The sequence below is a fragment of the Daldinia decipiens genome, assembly GCF_022478715.1.
Source record: "Daldinia decipiens strain CBS 113046 unplaced genomic scaffold F4813scaffold_12, whole genome shotgun sequence".
NCBI lineage: Eukaryota > Fungi > Ascomycota > Sordariomycetes > Xylariales > Hypoxylaceae > Daldinia > Daldinia decipiens.
In genome coordinates this window covers 759453-778896 of record NW_026054555.1, presented here as the reverse complement: position 1 = coordinate 778896, position 19444 = coordinate 759453, and the positions used below count along the sequence as shown (strand labels likewise).

General features: G+C 47.9%; 8 protein-coding genes across 8 annotated transcripts; 4 read left to right on the top strand and 4 right to left on the bottom strand.

The window, feature by feature from the left end:
• The first annotated feature begins 1405 nt into the window (after nt 1-1405).
• Nucleotides 1406-3574, top strand: F4813DRAFT_356312 (uncharacterized protein). The gene is made up of 2 exons (XM_049242974.1): nt 1406-1863; nt 1932-3574. The coding sequence occupies exon 2, from the start codon at nt 1988-1990 to the stop codon at nt 3434-3436; it is 1449 nt and encodes a 482-aa protein (XP_049100771.1). The 5' UTR covers nt 1406-1863; nt 1932-1987; the 3' UTR covers nt 3437-3574.
• Nucleotides 3575-3583: 9 nt separating this feature from the next.
• Nucleotides 3584-5295, bottom strand: F4813DRAFT_356309 (ribonucleotide reductase inhibitor-domain-containing protein). The gene has a single exon (XM_049242973.1). It carries the CDS (start codon nt 4925-4927, stop codon nt 4025-4027), a length of 903 nt encoding a protein of 300 aa, XP_049100770.1. The 5' UTR covers nt 4928-5295; the 3' UTR covers nt 3584-4024.
• A 1193-nt stretch (nt 5296-6488) lies between these two features.
• F4813DRAFT_388569 (ribosomal protein S27-domain-containing protein) lies at nt 6489-7016 on the bottom strand (the record flags this gene model as incomplete). Its single annotated transcript, XM_049246714.1, has 3 exons — nt 6489-6671; nt 6725-6787; nt 6870-7016. The coding sequence occupies 3 exons, from the start codon at nt 7014-7016 to the stop codon at nt 6489-6491; spliced, it is 393 nt and encodes a 130-aa protein (XP_049100769.1).
• A 714-nt stretch (nt 7017-7730) lies between these two features.
• On the top strand, nt 7731-8574 carry F4813DRAFT_380273 (thioredoxin-like protein; the record flags this gene model as incomplete). Its single annotated transcript, XM_049245549.1, has 2 exons — nt 7731-7795; nt 7857-8574. 2 exons carry the CDS (start codon nt 7731-7733, stop codon nt 8572-8574), a joined length of 783 nt encoding a protein of 260 aa, XP_049100768.1.
• Nucleotides 8575-9105: 531 nt separating this feature from the next.
• On the top strand, nt 9106-11243 carry F4813DRAFT_44854 (uncharacterized protein). Its single transcript, XM_049248504.1, has 2 exons — nt 9106-9755; nt 9836-11243. Exons 1-2 carry the CDS (start codon nt 9244-9246, stop codon nt 11022-11024), a joined length of 1701 nt encoding a protein of 566 aa, XP_049100767.1. The 5' UTR covers nt 9106-9243; the 3' UTR covers nt 11025-11243.
• A 2002-nt stretch (nt 11244-13245) lies between these two features.
• Nucleotides 13246-14498, top strand: F4813DRAFT_356303 (uncharacterized protein). The gene has a single exon (XM_049242972.1). The coding sequence runs from the start codon at nt 13511-13513 to the stop codon at nt 13862-13864; it is 354 nt and encodes a 117-aa protein (XP_049100766.1). The 5' UTR covers nt 13246-13510; the 3' UTR covers nt 13865-14498.
• On the bottom strand, nt 14482-17096 carry F4813DRAFT_44808 (acetyl-CoA synthetase-like protein). Its single transcript, XM_049248503.1, has 2 exons — nt 16641-17096; nt 14482-16402 (listed from the first exon to the last, which is right to left on the bottom strand). The coding sequence occupies exons 1-2, from the start codon at nt 16830-16832 to the stop codon at nt 14582-14584; spliced, it is 2013 nt and encodes a 670-aa protein (XP_049100765.1). The 5' UTR covers nt 16833-17096; the 3' UTR covers nt 14482-14581.
• Nucleotides 17097-17782: 686 nt separating this feature from the next.
• F4813DRAFT_44806 (glycosyltransferase family 32 protein) lies at nt 17783-19192 on the bottom strand. The gene is made up of 2 exons (XM_049248502.1): nt 18023-19192; nt 17783-17972 (listed from the first exon to the last, which is right to left on the bottom strand). The coding sequence occupies exons 1-2, from the start codon at nt 19104-19106 to the stop codon at nt 17926-17928; spliced, it is 1131 nt and encodes a 376-aa protein (XP_049100764.1). The 5' UTR covers nt 19107-19192; the 3' UTR covers nt 17783-17925.
• Between the last annotated feature and the right edge of the window lie 252 nt (nt 19193-19444).

Below are 19444 nucleotides of genomic sequence, written 5' to 3'. Positions count from 1 at the left end.
TTCTGTCCGAAGCCGAAAGAAACGGAAAGCTTGCGTTTAGTATCTTCTCGCCTACCTAGCTCCCAACTATAAAGTCTATAAATACTAGCATTGCTAATTCGAATGACGTGTTTACCCCTGGCTAGGTTTTACTGAGAACTTATTAAGAATCTATCACTTTATCTATACCTAGGTAGCGATCTAGCTGAGCAGTAGAGTACTGGACGAGCCGACTATAAACATGTTCATCACCTTTAATTAGAACTCACTTACAAAACCCTAGAAAATTGAGAGACTCAAACATGAGGCGAAGTAAGAGGTTTCGAGACTACTCTACAGACTCTATGTACAAGCTATTTATGGACTAGCGTTGGAAGCTGAAGCCTCCATAGTCAATGTAGTATATGCTGGTACTCATGAGGGCGACACTGGGGGCCACGAAAACTAGCTCGGCAATTGTCGGATTCAAATATTGTGAGTTAGAGTGGTATTATTTTGAATTCCTCGTTGGAAAGATAGGCTCTTGACACCACTTAGAAGCATGGTGTGATAACCCTTACATCACAAGGTAAGGTAGTGGCTAGCTACGACTTGAATGTGATGTGAAGCCGTTAATTAGAACTAGTGAATGCATGGGAGATAAGAGTATGTATATAGCATACTGATATTCTAGGCAAGTGGAACTATAGCCTCTATGGATATCGAAGGCTTAATGTACTGCAACTAGGTTATGTTGGGGGCCAGTTGATCCCTGCTATGAAGTTTTACAGGAGGGAAAGTATTCCTAGTAATCTCATAGCCTCGCCAACCAGATGGTATAGGATTGACCGATACGTATCCAGATTTGCTCATACTAATATCATATGCTAAAGGCTAAACCTCCCGACGTCCCCAAGTCAATTTAGAATATAGTATTAGGTTATAAGCCGTATACGTAGTATGCTACCAACATAACATGCCAATGGCTATGTATGAGCTGTAAAAGCAGGCATTATTTCTTCCACCAACTTTGCCTATGCCTTAACTAACGACCCATGGAGGTAGGTACTTTTGGAATGACACTTTCCTAAGACCAACATACAGCTTAATACCAACCTTGACTCTAATCTTCGGCACTTGGTTTCAAGTATATATCAATATCTCAATCTCGTGTTATAATAGAATGCCTTTAATAAACATAGGGGAAGGCCAAATGGTAGCCATGAAGAATAAAATGGACTAATCGCTTACGTATATCAGACATCCCTCTTATTATAATGCTAAAAGCTTCTTTTAAAGCATTAAGCATTGTCAAAACGCTAGTATTTAAACGTGCCCTTGACTTTTATGAATGAATTAGATTTATACCACACTAACCTGATGTTATCAAATCAGACAATTTACGGTTTTCTGCGCTGAAGCTTAAATAGTGGGCACAAATAGCGGGGCGCTATTGAGCTACTAGATACCTAAGGTACCACCTAACCCATCCATTTAACCTTAAAAGTATTCCGTATGCAATTATTTGTTCGACTTTAAACATTCCCATTTCCATTTCCATTTCCATTTTCATTCCCATCCGTCAGACTTCTTCCAATTCTCATCACATATAATTCATCTTCAAACAATCCAACCCAACCCAACCTGTACGCGTTCATTCTGAATCAAGCTGGTGGCCGTCATGGGATCGAAGCGCACTGCTGAAAATGACAGCGAGGAGCTGCCTAGAAAACTTCGCCGTAAACGATTTTCCAACTCTGTACGATCAACCGTTCTTCTGAGTTCAACTTACGGCCAGCGATCAGTGTTTGGTGACTCCGAGTGCTTGACAACTGTACCTCCCGAGGATAGCGACTTGGACTGCGAAGATGATGCTGAGGCGCTGGCGTACCTTAAGTCTGTGCGGTAAGATTATCTCTACTACATCCATCTCCAGACTCTCAAAGCTAAACCGGAATCTTGGCTTTCTTTAGGTGATCAATACTGATATGGTGAGTATAGAGTGCAAGCATCCGCAATCCCACATGTGATGGTCGCCAGTAAGGCTGGTCCGCAACCACCCAAGGCTTTACAACAGTCCACAGACGATCAAGAAGACCAACAAGACGAAAATGAGGAACCCATTGACCGCAGCATATATAAAGACGGCCGAGGCGATTTTAGAGGATTCTATCATGATGGGGCCTATACCGCGTACCCACCGGGCTACTTTGACAAAGATGAGGATGAGGACGAAGATGAAGACGGAGATGAGGATGAATATTATGACGAGGATTATGATGGTGAGGAGGGAGGAGAGAAAGAGGACCCAGAGCTAGGATATGACGATGCGAGCGATTATGAATCAAGCGAAGGCGGCCCGCGCAACAGCAATTCCGACGAGATCTACGAGGCGTATTTTCTATCTCTCACAAACCAGTTCCTAGCTCTGCGCGAGGTCTTACAAGCAGAGCCGCCGAATCATTTGTTATATTCTCTCCCCAGGTCGAACCCAACCGAAGTGGGCGAGTTCGGACCTAAATCCGATACATTTGCGAAGTGGTCTGGCCGGCTCCGGGGTACGGACCCATTGCCTGCCCAGATCGCCGGGATGCATAAAGACGGCGTTGTCCGCCTGCTGCGCATTATCCTTGGTGGCAAGTTCTTACGTAAGAACCAGGAGCTCCGTGAACGAACAAGCAGGTGGATATGGGCGCTACTCGCACGTCTTCCCGAGAGAGGCGAACTCGACTACCAAGAGATTGGCTGGATACGCGAGTTGGGCAAGAGGGCAGTCCTGCTTATGGTTAGTTTGGCTGAGATGGAAGTCCTAAAGGAACACTACGATGTCGGTGACAGTAACGCCGAAAGCCAAGGCGAAGTTGATGTCGACGAAGGCATCGATGAGACGAGCCAAGGTGAATGCTGTGACTACGAGGATATCGACACCGATGTCAACGATCCCGAACCTCACCATCGTGGTCCCGGCCAGCCCCCGGGTGGTAGGGTGCCCAAACTTGCGCCTTTCAACGGCACAATCAAAATTGAATCTGATACGGATACGAATGCTCCCAATGCAAAAGAACCTGTCGGAACCGAGGTACCGTCTGAAAAAATAAAAACGGAGCTATCAGACGTCGAGATGGAGATAGATTCACAAGAGGAGGAGGACGGGGAAGTATCCGACGCACCCCAGCAGCAAACAGACCCCACGGCTGACATAGAGAGGGCCAAGGCCCGATTGCTCGAACAGCTTAACAGCACCGCGGCCGAGAACGGTGATACCCCGGCGGAAGAATTGCCTGTTACAACGCTAGAAGAGGAGGCCTTTCTTGCCCTCGCGGCAGAAGAGGAGGAAGCGAAGACAGAGCAGTTTCGCAGAGCCAAGGCCAACGAGCGCGCTACCCTAAATATGATCCTTACTGTAGCCGGTGAGTTCTACGGACAGCGCGACCTTTTGGAGTTCCGGGATCCGTTTGGAGGGATTCAGGTCGAGTAGGTGAAAACACGTGTGGTGCCTTGCACGTAGATATATGATCAGACTGCTCTATTCGCTCGTATGTTTTGTAGTTGAAGGTATAGGGTAGTTATAGTTACCTCTTAACTAGATAATAAATACAAGCTTAGTAATTCTTAATATACTGTGCATATGTACTAGTTATGAGTATAGAGTCTGTCGACGTTGTAACAATTCTTCATGTGATGCTACAAACTACCTTATTCTCTCCTATGGAGATAGGCTAATGCACCTTCGACTATGACGCACTGGTTTCCCCGTGTGTATTCCACCCCTTTCCTCTAGGTATCGTCCTCAATATGATACATAATTGTATGCAATGTGACGCAGCATAACACAACTCGCGTATGACGCGAGCAAAATTCCTCAATACCAGGTAATCCATTAACCAATGCAGTCTTCGCTAAAAACGCCGGCCCGCCAATAACAATCCGAAATAATACAACAGCTCCAACTTGACCGTCTTCATCATCTCATTTCCTGCGTTCCTTCTCGTGCCTTGCTCTGTTCTTCTTCTGGGTATCTTATTGTTATCAAATGCGCGGTAAAGACGATTCGTATCATTCACACTTAAACATCGCTCATCTCGACCTCCCAACCTCGTGAACCACCTCTGTATCCCAGGTCGGATGTCCCAACTAGGAAATCCGCCTCTTCGAAGTCGGTGCCGTCGGCACTTCCTACCACCCTGACGTTGTCTTGACCTAGGGCGTGCGCTGATAGCTTGCTTCCCCGAAACTTGGTCTTCCGTGGCGTTGCCATGACGCGGCCGTTACTCGCACCCCAGCCGATGGGCACCACGCTCCGTGGGCTGATCTCGCCATCAAACCTATCGCCCCAGACACATGGGTTGAAATCGATATTGAGACGACCCGGGGTCTGGGGCGCCTCGTCTTCGTCCTCGGTATAAGAACGCTTGCGAGTTCGCGTAGAAGAGATTCTTGATCCGGTACTCTCGATGGAGTCCTGACTGCTTGTCAGGCCGGGAACATCCTCGTCCATCATCTCCTCGAGAGGTACACCGTTGAGGCTGAGTAACGGCTGGTAGGCTGCGGCAGGAGAAAATGATTGGGTGTTCTCCGGTTGTGTTCCTAGACCGCCGACTTTATTGATCCCACAGAAGGGAAGGAGCTCACGCGGTGTCGAAATGGCATTAGCGCGCGATCGTCCCTCGCCCATCGTCGCCGTAGAAACGCTGTTGTTCTCGTCCCAGAGCGTAAAAGCACTGTAACTTCCTGTCTTGTAGCCTTCGGGGACCGACTTGCGCACTCGCATGCCCACCGAGAGGAGGTTCGCTTGCACCGTCGCAGGAAGAGAGGGGCTAGCAGGATCAGAGGTATTGTGCGCCCGCGCGTTAGTATAATTAGCGGAGGAAGTATCGGGATGTTGCGAGGCGAAGAACGAGGTAATCTGTCGTTGGGCGGGATCACTTGCTGCGCCTGCGAATTGACGCTTTGTTCGCGGGGCCGACATGGCTGTGAGGGATGAGTGGATAGGTATTATGTGTTGTATGCGAATAAGGCCCACTTGGACCAAATATAGGACGCCTCAGATCTGATAACAAGGAATTCCGGGGATCTGGTTCTCGCGGTTCAAATTATCGTGATGACGCAATGTGAGCTTTCCAAGCTCCAATAGCTGTAGCCAAGAAAGGGCAAGGGGGAATTGAATATTTAGAAGTGAAGGTTCCAAGTCTAGAGTTACCTATGGTATTGGCAGTGAAATTAAGGAAGCATGTTTTGTTGGATATCGATGGTTTCGTCTTCTGTATTACGAAGATGGAAAAAAGGGAAATTATAAAAGAGGTTGGATAATCTGGGGTTGATCAGACGATACATAGCTAAAGTTGGAAGTGGGGGGGGGGGGGGGGGGCTGCACGATGCGCGTAATTGGCACTTTCCGAAGCGTGTTTTGACGCGTTTACACTAATGGAAGCCTTCCATGGCATTAGGCTTACGTTTAAGTACCCAAGTACCTATGTACCTACATACATACATTAGGTAATCCATACATGTAGGTTAGAAGTTAGGTAGATCTTCATGAACGGTTCCAGTTCTACCGCGCTTACTAATTTGAGGCGTTAATATCCAATTCTACGATATTCATAGCTTCATTGAGTATTATATGGCCGGAGAAATAGTAGCATCTCGTCCCTGGCCTGGTTTGGCCTTAATCCGGACAAAATGACTGATAGCATAGCATGAGTGTAACACGTACTACAATATCCTAATCTATCTGACGGCATAATTCATACTATCATAAGTCATTGAATGATCATAATTCACTGGATGGATAATGAATCCAAGTACCTACGTATTCTACATGCCTAGCGATCCCTATAGAACACTGCAAATTGGGTAGTTACTCCTCTTACGGTAGTATAATTTGTCCTATTAAAATTCCTACTATAAGTGTAGAGGATACGACTTCACTTCAAACGCGATCGGTTCGTGTAGTTGAGATCTACATTGTAAAATTTCAGTCATGGAAGACCTAGAGAAGCAATGGACATCGGTCGTCACGGTGGGCAAAAAGTCAAAAACGTTAGTGGAACCATGTGAATTCGCCTAATGCAGTGAAAACAATCACTACGGCTGGGTGTGTAGCGATCCTCAATCAACGTTCCACGTCCTCACATCTAGAGACCTACGCTGGCAGAAATAGGCCTCAGGAGATGCTCATGTGGAAAGCCATTTCCAGCTATCCACCCATGCAGAATTAACCATCCTGCTTATGTCTGAAGGTGACGACTTCGTAATACACAAGGCGAGAAAACGAGGAAAAATCATTCGTAGCGAAACGGATGATGCAAGATATCAGGACCCCAAACGCCCCTTTTGTATTAAGGTTCTTGGTATCCGTCGTCTATCTGCAAAGACGTAGAGGTTCGTAGAAGTCGAATATGTCCGGCAGACAATATGCCAAGTTTTTTTTTTCATGCGCCCATTCCGTCGAGTACCTTGCAGATATCCGAACTATACCCATGAAGTCGTAACCCATGCCCAAGAACGAAGAAAACGCGAGACGAAACCGTCTACTTTCTTCGGAAAGAGCAGCCCTCAGTCAATCGAGCCTTACCACCAGTAGGTTGGCAAAGGACAGTAGTGCAGCCTTGGCAGATAACGACGGTCTGGGCGTGGGAGAACACGGTGGTGATTGTGAAGCAGCCGGGGCACTTGACGTCCATGAAGAAGGATCGGGGGCTGGGCACCAAGGTCTATTCAATGATATTAGTGTTGTATGATATTGAAATTTACATTGGTATCATACCTTTAACTTGTGCTTCTTGGCCTCAGCAGCCGGGCTAGGGTTGAGAAGATCAACGGCGAGAACCTTGAAAAAAAATTTGTTAGCATCAGTACCATTTGCGAGTGCAAACCAAACATCCACCCGCACATCAAAGTTGTGTTTAGACCGTCTCGAGCATCTCATCAATTGTAACACTCATTGTAAACATCGTGTTTAGATGTAAGTCAACACCTTTGCCGATGTTGGTGTTGACATTGTCGTAGAAGCGTCGATGATTGATAGATCGAAAATCGCGGAGATCGGTCGACAACATGATGGAGAACGTAAACAAAAGCAAGATTCATTTAGACTTACCATCTTGTCTGACTATTACAAGAAGTATCTTGGTTGTTGGGTCGGCAAGCGAAATATCGGCTGGCGAAATCTGAAGATGGAGTTGATGGCAGATTTTGGCTGTGCTTGCGAACAACGATGGTTGAGGTAGTTAAGAGATTGAGGGGAAGGTCGTGTGTGTCCTAGAATAAAAATTCGCTTGGTAAATTTTGGAGAGCTGGATTTCGATTCGGCGGACTGGTTCTGGTGGGCAGGAGGCGAAACTAACTAAGACCATTCTAGTTTAGCTGAATCAGGCTTAGTGCTGAGGAGGGCTAGGGCTTTTTAACAATCCACTTTTATTGCTGGGAGCCTGCCGAGCTGGAAACACTGATCCGAAACCCGAGACTACCGAGTGAAACACCTGGCAGAGCTTTCAGCCAGCTGCCAGCTGAGGTTGGGCTATTTCGTCATCTATGTAGCAAGGCCTCCACTTGGAGGGGTTATTGCTTAGGTCATGTTGGCTACCTTAGGTACCTAGGTACGTAACGCAACATCAGGCATCCTTTAAATTTTAGTTTCCATATTAATATAACCCGAAGATATCCTCATCGTCCTTTACTGTATGTACCTAAATTATAGGCTTTCTGTGGCTTTCTGTGGCTTTCCTTCACTCTACCCTCGCATCATCCACGACTATATAAATTCAATCAAGATGGCCGCTCCAACAGAACAGCGAATAGCTGTTCCTATTGACGACCCAAATGCGGATACTGAATGGTATGTCCTATTCAGAACAAACCCCCCAGAACCTAAGTTCCCATCTCATAAACTGCGATAGGAATGATATACTCCGTAAACACGGCATCATACCCGAAAAGCCTCCCTCCCCCACACCTATGATAGAAGAAGCTTTATTCGAGGCCCACCGAATAGCGCATGAGAATAGGTTAGAGGGGAAAGAGCTCGATGAGCTTGACGCGCTGGAAGATGAAGAAGACGATGCTTTTCTAGAGCAGTACCGACAGAAGCGAATGCAAGAGTTAAATAGTTTGACTAAGAAGTCAATACACGGCACAGTCTATCCGCTGTCAAAACCGGAGTATTCGCGCGAGGTAACAGAAGCCTCACACAAGGGGCCTGTGTTTGTCAACCTCACATCTTCACTTGGTACCAATATCGAATCGAGGGTTTTATCAGAGCTTTGGGTGCAAGCAGCGAAAGAATACGGCGATATTAAGTTCTGCGAAATACGGGCGGACAAGGCAATCGAAAATTATCCAGATCGCAACTGCCCAACCATTCTGGTGTATAGGAATGGTGATATTGTGAAGCAAATAGTCACTCTTGTCACGATGGGCGGTGTGCGAATAAGCATGTTAGACATCGACAACTTGCTAGTCGAGGTGGGCGCGGTGGGTGAGAAAGACATGAGAGTAGTAAAAAGGAAGAGAGATGCAGAGGATGCAAAGGAAGAGCAACTAATGGGAAAGGGGATCAAGAGTGGAAATCTAACACACGCAACCGCTAACGACGACGACGATGATGATTGGGATTGAGAGTATACCTCGTATGTGCGGTCATGTCGCTCTCGCATTGCGAATGTCAACCGAGTTAATGCGTGTCCGACTTTGGAGACACATAATACACAACTTACGATGAAAATGATTTGCAGGAGTAGCTCTGTTGTTGACCTGGGAAGTGGTAGCCAGTCCGATATATCCCCATTTTAAACCCTTGATAATGGAGGCGAGATGGACTAGTGGAGTACAGATTAGCGATCCTAAGCATCTTATCCATCGAGTTATTTCTGGATAAACCCAGCCAAAACATGCATAACGGATGGATGTTAAGTTGGATTCGACAGAAGGGGGTTTTGAACAGAAAGCTGCCAGCGAATCGAATTTAATTGAACCAGAACCTTGGGACATCGGGTTGCATGTACAATACATACATACAGGTACAGGGGCTTTAGGTCCGCGATCGCAGAGCCGCGCTTGCTAGTTAAGGAAGGTGGGTCTTCACGCACTTGACGTGACGTGACGCGCCTACTTTACGTTAGGTACTTGACCATGGAAGCATCTCGCTAATATTTACTCCAACTGAAAGTTGAATTCTTATTTGAATGAATCAAATTCACCTATTCTTGGAGGACCAAATTTCATTGTCGCCTTGCAATCCAGGTCATTCATTCTCTAGTATACAGTATTGATCACCTCATCGCAATTATGGACGACGAAGAGCCTACCCTGCCTAAGCTCCCCGCAGTGTCTTGGGACTCTCACACCCAGACTTTCACTAATACGCGAAAACGCGCTCGCGACCAATCGCTTGCGCCACCAGTATATGCTAACTCAAGCGACCCGGCTGTTTTCTCCAGCGATGATGATCCTCATGTGGAGAATTATACCCAGGGAAGACATAGGAAAAAGCGCTATGTCGGCTCATGGTTTCAACAGCACCTCGCCTCGTCTGATTTGACGTTTCCCGAGGTTGTACGGCCTTTGCCAAAAGCAAAAAGAACCTTTGAGCGACAATTTGACAGCGGAGTCTGGATGGGGAGCGACGTTTCTGTGGATGCAGATGACGATGCAATTACGGAAATGGACTTGCCTGCTTCATCTAAACTACCGCAACTTAGGCATATTCGGCCCGTCCCAGCTATTTCCCCCAGTGAAACAATCGCTCGGCAGGTAATACAGGATGCTATAGATACTGGAAGCACAGCTATAGACCTATCGTAAGTAGTTTTTTCGTCCGCAAGCCGGTATAGAAATTCTAGGCCGCCATATAATATGCTCAGGCACTAATTAGCTATAGCTCCTCCCAGATCGATAGTATCTCCAATGCAACTATATCGCAGCTTTCTATGCTCGATACTGTCCCCCCTATAGCTGAAGATTTTCCATTTCAGCCTAAGGAACCGTCTATTTCTCTTTACTTATCCAACAACCCTCTTTCACGTGCTCCTGGGGCCATCTTCAATCTGGAGAATTTGACTATTCTCACTCTACGAAATACCAATATTACTGAGCTCCCGCCTAGTATTGGAAAGCTTCGTAACCTTCAAACCCTAAATATATCTCTTACACGTCTTCGGTCTTTACCAGGGGAATTATTAGATCTGTTAAGGTTTCCTAGCAAACTTGAGATCTTGAACATACACCCGAACCCCTTTTACCAGCCAGACAGTCTTGAATCGGATTTTGTCACCGACGATACTTGGAACGAAGTAAGGCACGAGCAAGCCGTGTTATTTCAGGATGAGCTAGTGCGAACTGATGGCAGGAGGGTACGGTTCTGGCTCGACAAGCAATGTGACCCTTCCGTCCAACCTGAGGCGCTCGCTAGTAAAAGACTACATGGTTCTTTGTGGGGAGTTGTTGCACTCGCACGTACACCAGTACAATTTAGCGATAGCCGAGGGGTCGTGGTCTCTACATATAAACTACCCAACTTAAAATCGACTACCGCAGATAGTCCAATATATGAGAATCTAGAGCATCCATACCAGGTCATTCAAACCGAGGATCTCTATCTATCTCCGGAGCTCCCGCGGCTCAGGCGAAACCAGTCTGCCTCCATCTGCGATCAAAGCCGTGTGCCTTCGCTACTTGAACTTGCTCTGCTGTCTTGTTTGCGATCTGGGCAGCTACGAGAATTACCGTCCTACCTTCCATCCAACGCGCCTCCGCATTTCATGGAGTTGCTTTATCGGCTTGCTGATCGAAGCGAGCAGAACGCTAATTCTGGTGACCTTCCTTGCTCGGTGTGCGGACGGCGAGTCGCAGTGCACTTAACCGAATGGATCGAGTGGTGGGAAATTTCTCGCCTTGATGTCGACGAGAAAGCAAATGACATGTCCGTGGATTGTGTAGGTTTGGGAGATGATGAGAGGGCAATCCCCTTCTCGATGCGAGGCTGCTCTTGGAAGTGTTTGCCTAAGGCGATGAAGCCGGGACAACGACGCCGAGTGACCATCAGGTGGGGTTCCGAACCGCGGAAATAGTCTACTATGTGTACGATTTGAACCCGGATCGAACGGACGGAGCGAGTTGCATCATCAATACAAATTAATCAGCGAATCACTTCGCATATCATAGTTCATCTTGCGTAGTCTTGTTGAGAGATGTAGCTCGTATAACCCACATAAACAGCCAGGTTTCGAGTGGGCATTTATGATGGCTTCTGTATTTACCACTGAAAATACCCACTCTCTTCAAACAAGGTCTTTGTCTCTACATAATTTTAGTCCCTCGAAAATATTCGTGACCCTATGGAAATCTTTCAAGACTATGGTTACCTAGGTATTTATCAACTTAAGTCCCAATTAACTATGGTACATAGTGCAATCGTGCTATACCTGATTACTTGAAGGTGGTTACTTCTATCATTCCTTAAAGATCGTGTATTGAATCTTCTCCAAGTCTCAATTTGTCGGCTTGTCATGAAGAGACGCATTGATCTAAAAATAGGTACTCTCATTGACAACCAACCGATCCAACAACTATACTCACGATCTAACTGTTTCCCTATCCGACGAATCCGGACAAACAAGTATCATTGGGCATGTTGCTGCGTATCCAGGGTTGAGATTGGTAGTGAGCTACCTAGGTACCTAGGTTACAATAAAGGCATCATCGGCGTATGCGGTGTTACCCCATAGGCACTACACGGCATGGGCCGCTAGAATGCGACCTTGCGATACCGGGAAACCTTCGTTGGGAGTTAGTTGCCATGTGCACGAGGCGACCTGCAAGACTCGCTGCTAAGAGTTGCGATCGCTAAATCAGGAGAAAGCCAGCTCCTAACTCTATATACGATCTGGGGGCATTGCAACTTTCTTACTCTCAATCCTCCCTCGTCGGATATACTCGGAGCATACGGTGCATCCCAAAGCCGGTCTTACCGGAGGCTAGACGGACGAGGCCCAGCGCGGAAGAAATCGGTAACCGCGACGTTTGCTCCGACAGCATCGCACGATGGTAAGCAAGTTCGTATGTACATATTGTACGATGAGTTCTTTTTCTATGTATGTAACAAACAGCCTTTTAAAATCGGACCCTCGTGACTGGAAAAGAACCTGGCGCGGCGGGTCTAAAAACTAGAAGCTTCTTTTCTTGCTGTCGACCCTCAGCGCGGCTCGCCGGTGGTTGGCTCGTGGGTTGTGGGCGTGACTGAACGACTATCCGAGTTTTCCGAGTCTTTGGGTAGGCCATCTGCCGGCTGGGATATTGTGCATATGCAGATATATTTGTACAGTATGCGACTGGAAAGATACATGGTTTGAATTCCTTCCGGGGCACTCTTGGCAGACTAAACTCAACTCGTTGGCATCAAAAGCTTGTGCTGTCAGCCCTGTGCGTCTGACATTCTCGGCCTAAACCGTTAACGCCTAACCTAACGACCCGAGCTTCAAATGCTAACCTGATACAGGAAGACTGACGCGCCACAATAGGAAAGAAGACTTTGATGGTTTCTCGTAAAGGGATAATGACGGCCCCCAATGCTACATAGCTCATCGGCTTCATATGTCAGCATATCACGGCATCGTCGCTTATCAAAATTCATCAGACTTTCTATGCTGTGTGTGATCTGCTATCTATCCCTGGATCATCATAAGATACATTAATAAGACATAAATAAGGAGAAGGGCGAGCGAAGTCGCCAGCCGTCGCTAGCGAGGTTGGAAACGAAATGGGAATAAGAGGAAAACAAAAGAGCCTCAACCCGATAGTGCCGACCCGGTGATCGAGTTTTAGGCGCTATGCGGAACTCCGATAGACCCTTGCTTTCTCCCATTGCCTATTTCGTTTTCAACTCTTTCCATCTTACATACATACATCCTCCTATATTACATGAATGTGGTCAAGTCCTTGCACTATCTTGTCCACCTGACGACCTCATATATCGAAACCGCAAGGCTACCAATCCACGTAGCATGCGAGTATCCATCTCTCAGAAACCCCCCGGCGCGAGCCAACGACCGCCTTTGCCGTTGGCATCCGTATACACTACGTAGGTGCCGCATATGGCAACAACAGGTAAGACAAGAACGGGAGACGTGAAGCCCGAGCGATCCGGCGGTCGCCACTTATCCATATCTGCGATTCGCCATCCCATTTTCATGAATTAGATGCTACTGCTTACACACATACACATGCATGTGCCTATCTTATGTACATTATATACCTGGTATAAGTCTTCTGTGTATCCACTCAGCTGTGACTATTTCTTCTGATGTCACCGGCGCCAGTCCGGGCGATAGTTTATTAATATGTGCTATAGCCGAAGAGAATGCAAGCTAAATATCGAAAAGCTTTATATTAATGCTTACATATTACCTCTTCATGATTTGTATGCTCTTTGTTTCATTTTATTTTCCTGGGTCACCTAGACTATAGCCGAGATCCTTAGAACTCTTCGGCATCGTTATAATAATTGAAATTGGCATCGTCATTACTATAGCTACTACAGCTATTATTATACACTGCAATGTCCCCATCTCCCTCTATAATCGAAGCTCTCATCCGCTGGGCTAGTCTCAAGAAGTACCGTATCGAAGTCACCTACGGCGTGTACGTCTATACGCCTGTAGAGAAGGCCGTCTTCTGGACCATTTTCTGCTTCCTGTTCGCTGCCATCTCTTTCGCCGCCATCTTCTACACGGAACGGAACGTTATCCTGTTGCTTAGATACGCCTCCATCTATGTTGGTGGCGAAGGCGGCGTTGTCAACGTAGTCTCAAACTTGCTCCCCAAGAGCAACGCGCTATTCACGATGGCGGGTTCCGGCCTGACGTCGGTGGCTCAGACGATGAGCACTGCGGTCAACTCACAGACGCCATAGCCGCCCCGGGAGACAATTCTTGCGATGGTCGTCGATCTCGTTAAAGGAAGGCGATGGGTTTGAGATTCTGGGAAGTTAGATATACCTGGCAAGCTCCGATTCGAGTGATACAAAGGTTCCTCACAATCCAAGCACTATTCCGTGGCAGAACGGGATCGTGAAGGACTTCGCGGAATACAAGCTGCGACGCAATGATACATCATCTACCAAGGTTTCATGCATCACAGCCCGGTAAATTTAGATGATGTAATAGGGGAAGGAATAGGGGGGTGGAGAAATTGGTTACGAACTACGGCCTATATAATAAGTTCAACGACTCGCATGAGGGCATGTACGGTGTCTGGAGGCTTAAAGCCTTGATTTTCAGAGATACCATCTTTTTATTTTCGGGGGCGGCCGGGGAAAGGGTCCTTTGGACTCCATTGCATAGGGGAAGGTTTTGGGAATACCCTCGTTTAAAGGCGTTTTGTTGCAATACCCCTTTTGCGGATACTCCTCGCCTATTCACGCCCTGTTGACATTTCAACTCGCGAAAAATATACTTATTTTGAATATCGCGACATACTAAATAATGTCTTGGTGAAGAGTTAGGTGCATATAACATATGCCATAAAAGGAAAAAGGAGAGGGCCTGTCTTTGGTATAGAAGATGTTTAAAACGCGCTTATAGTTACCTAATCTATGCAATGCTAGCCTTCCAAGTCCAGACTTATATATCTATTTCGTCGCTATACCGAGTAATTCCTTCGCAGCATCCCTCAGCTTGAACTTCTGTATCTTCCCACTAGCCGTCTTAGGGAGCTCGTCGGTCCAAAATACATATTTCGGCACCAGATGACCCGAAAGCTGTCTCCGGACCCAATCCCGCACCTCGTCCTTCGACAACGCTTCCCCTTTACCCTCGTCCACCTCGCCGTCTTCCAGTGTCCTGACACCCGCATGCACTGCGACGAATGCGCCGACGACTTCGCCGTACCGCGTATCTGGCACCCCCACGACGCTGGCCTCGCGCACGCGCGGGTGTTCTACTAGTGCGATTTCGACTTCGAGCGGGTGTATGTTTTCACCACCTCTGATGATCAGATCCTTTATGCGGCCCGTGATTTCGACAAACCCGTCGCGATCCATGCGCGCCTCATCACCGCTATACATCCACAGCCTACCATCCTGATCCCGAATCAGGTCCTCACCCGTTCGCGCCTCGTCGTTCCAGTACCCTTTCATGAGTAGGTATCCCGACACAGCTAACTCGCCGCACTGCCCGCGCGGCACGATCTGTGACCGGTCGCCCGGCGCGACAATCTTAAGCGTCGTATGTGGCATTGCGCGGCCTATGGTACTCGTGCGCCGATCATCCGGGTCCGTGGGAGCCGTCATGCAACTTACGGGGCTGGTTTCCGTCATGCCGTAGCAGATAACCAGATCTCTGAGTCCCAGCTTCTCTCCTATCTCGCGCATTAGCGGCTCCGGAATCGAACTGCCTGCCGCAATGCCCTTGCGTAGGTTGCTAAGGCCACCCGGTGGCAAGCGCGCGGCGAAAGCTGGGTTGGCGAGGAGCTCGAACTCGGCCGCGAACATAGTAGGCACGCCATAGAACCCCGTAGCGCGCAACTCTGCGGCGGCACACAGGGAGGCTCCAGGGTCGAACGCTGGACTCGGGAACGTGATACAAGCTCCCGTAGTTGCGGTTGCCATAAACCCCAGCACGGAACCGAAGCAATGGAACAGCGGCGGCGGACACACTATCCGGTCACTAGAATCAAGCCCCATGCGCGTTGCGATTAGCCGGCCGTTGTTCAGAATGTTAGTGTGGTTTAGCATCGCGGCTTTTGGCATGGATGTCGTGCCTGATGTGAATTGGATGTTAATTATTTCCGCTGGGGCGAGCGGAGCGTCTGGTGTTATCGAACGGGAGAGGGAAGAAGATGAGGAGGAAGATAAGAGGAGTGAGGAATAGGGGGTTAGTGCACTGAGGTCTTGTATAAGTGGAAAGCCGGCGAGTGGGTGAGCGGGCGTGTTATCTACGAGCACCACGGACTTGAGCGTGGGGACAGTCGATGATTCGACTTTACTACTAGTTAGATCAGATACAAGGGCGGACAAGAGGTCGTAGTTACTACGGCCACGGCAGGGCTTATAAGAGAGGTCCGTAATAGCTGCGATAACGAGGACCTCGACGCCAAGGCGGGACAGTGCGGCGCTGAGTTGGTAGGCGTTGAAGGTCGGGTTTAGCGGAACCAAAACGGCGCCTAACTTAAAGATGGCATAAGTTAACACGGCGTGCTCGGTGACGTTCCCTAGGCTCACGGCGACACGGTCCCCCTTTTTTACGCCAAGGGACCGCAGCGAGTGCGCGAGGATATTTGACTGGGTGTCAAGATTCTCATACGTTAGAGTCGTAGTCTCCGGCTTGGTTGAAGTTAATGTCGGATTCATGTCAGCGGTTGTTGGAGACCGGAATACGGCTGCTGGCCGATCGCCATATTGCGAGACTATCTCTGAGAAATGCTCTGGTATCGTGCATGTGAGCAAAGGCGGCTATCGAATATCAGTATGAAATAATTGCTACTAGGAAACTATTGGTGTATAAAATAGCATATACTATTTTGCTTTCATATGGTTACCTAGGTAGATATAACCCTCGAGGCTCAAGTAGAGCGAGGAACTTCTAAAGCAAGACCATCGTGATTGATACCACCCTCTACATGGCATGTCGTAGCGGACAAGTCGTTCAAGATCTATAACGAGCCACCCAACCAGATAAAAAATGACTTACTTCTTGAGGTCCCTCCACATAACTCAAGTCAGATGTAGCAATGCATCTCCGCTGCATCAACCGGCTTCCTGTCAAACCGCGTGAAGCCCCCGATATCGCTAGTCCTCGAGTAGAACCATGCCGAAAAACCCGACGGCTTAACGTATAACTACGCAAGGCATTCGACTTTAGCGGTCGAAATGATGACTTCATATTGTCTCGAGTATTTCAACTCAAACTCTGGGGGGGTGGGAACAAGACGAGCAATTCGTGAGCACCAGCAAAATCTCAAGTTCCTCGATTCCCTCCACAAAAACAAAAGCCGCTTATTCATGTCCCTTGCGAGTCTCGAATCGGAAGAGGCGGTGGCACGATGGACAACAACGCCTCGTGGACTCCCGTAGCCCACGTTTGTCTACCCGATATCTCGCAGCAGTAAAACGCCTAGAGCGGGTGTTCAACATATACTCGAGGGGACCCGCCATAGCTAGTCCCTGTAGAACTAGTAACATCGTCATTGTGCCGGGGAAGTGGGGGGTTTCAAGCGGCTGACGATGAGGAGAAGCGGGGGAGAAATTGGCTTTTGGGTTTGCCGAAACCGTGGTCGGGAATTGTATGCACGATTACCTACATACTACATAATGTAGGAGAAATATGCAAAAGAAGCAATTTGTAAAAGTAACCCCATCAGATCATTGATGTCCATAGGGTACGGGGTCGATGTTGTTGCTGAAAAGCAAGACTAAATATCCGCCAAACGCCCAAATCCATGCATAACAGGTATATATACAATTGGTCCTCCCCGATGAGCGACATCCCGAATGTCCATTTCTTTTTCTTCTCTGTTGCGCCAAAGGACAACCGTATGTATTCTATTTATTCCATGTGTCCGCCGAAAAATCCGCACCCGGCGCCGGCCAGCCACCATCTTCGGGAATAAAACAATAGACTGTTGGTACAAAACAGTCGGGCGAAAACTTGCAAATTTCTCATCCGAGTCAATGTGACAGCTTCCCCTCATATAATTTTGAACAGAGACTTAGTAATGAGTGACTGTTTCAACATCCCCGTAGAGAAAAAGAAAACCGGTATACGCTATCACATGAGACGGGTCGTGAACTTCGTAAGTAGCAAAATAGTGTTACAAATCCTGTATACGATTGCCGGGTTCGTGATATCAGACCGGGAAGCTGATGTGTTCCTATGCTTGCTGGAGGAGACCTATTTAGAGAGCCAGATTTCCTAGGAGACGACGAAAAGATAACCTGGAGGTGGCCTAGGGTATAGAAGGCGCAATCAATAGCCCCTAGTTAGTCTCGCCAATATGCCGTTCGCTCTCAGGCTTCCAGGTACCTAAGAATGTCAACAGAGGATACCTGGCTAAGTAGAGCGGAAACCCTTACCTTCGAAGTCATGTTTGACGAATGCCATCGGATCGTCATAGTCCTTTGCTCCCATCTGTTGAACGCCGGGCGAGAAGCTTGTAATGGGAAGTACCACAACATCGCCCACCTTCTTCGGTTTTTCGATCCCTGTGAAGTTTACGTACGAAACATTGCCCTGACTATTGCTCATATCGAAGTAACGCGGGTCGTTGAAGTAGTCGAAAATTACGTCCGTCCAGACAGCAGGACCGGTAAACTCTACCACGCTTTTTTCCCTTGACACAAACGTGCCTTCGCGCTTCCGCTTCAATGTCTCCTGGGTGATGCGCGAAACGATATCGCGTAAGACCGGGTGACCCGGCTTCGCTTGGATAGTCCACTGGCAGAATTGAATGCGCCGGCTATACCAGTCTTTCCAGTCGGGTCGGTCGGGATCCGCCTCGATGCCGATGACCAGTCCTATGCTTTCTTTCGGCACGGACTCTGGGATCCATTCTAAAGCACTCCTGATAGCGAACGTGTCGATGTCGGAGTAAATTCCACCACGGGCAAGAAGGATGAGGTAACGGAAGAAGTCGGCTTTTAGAACAGGTTGGGGGAGCGCATTGTACGCTTCGAGCACTTCGGGAATAGGAGCATAGAGCAGCCTTAATAAATGTACGGCGACTTGATCGGTGATGACTTCGTGGACAAATCCTGGGTGCTGCATCGACCACGAAGCTTCTTGATCTCTAAAGTTAAATTCTCCACTAGCAGGCGTCCATTTCCACGTCTGCCAAATATAGGCTGGGAACTTGGTCTCGACATCGTATGGGTATTGGTATGCTAGTTTGTCGTATAAGGACATCTTAGACATATCTTGTAGAGCTTTCTGCGCAGGAACTGGCTTGTCGGATTGCCCATCCGGGGTATAGGAAGGAGTAGACTGGTCGTGCGATGCCCCATGTTCGCTGCTCGAGTCTACAGGCTTCGGTGGAGGTTTCCTGAAGGGTTCGGGCTCGTCAGCTGAGGCGTGTGATCTTCGTAACAGGACGAATGCCACCAGGAAGAATGCTGCTAAGATAATAGCTCTCTTGAAGGAGAGCACCTTGCGGTTTGCCATGTCGACTCGTTGAAATTCGTTCGCGTCGGGGGTTGTGGACTACAGGAGCCAGCTGGAGAATGATACGGTTTGGAGAGGCATGCAGCAAATTTCGAAAGAGCAATTAGCCAGGTTCAGAGGTATCATGAGAAACCCTGAAGGGGAAAGGGATGCATGTAGCTAGTTGAGCTATCTCATAGAGTTTTAAGCTTGTTTGTAGGGTGTAGGCCGATGTACGTAGGTGGATGGGATGAATTGCGGCTCAAGGCCACCTTCAAGAGCTTCGAAAGTTTAATGAAAAAAAAAAAAAAAAAAAGATAGAAACAATGGTTCCTAGGTTAGATGCTTGTGATTAATGT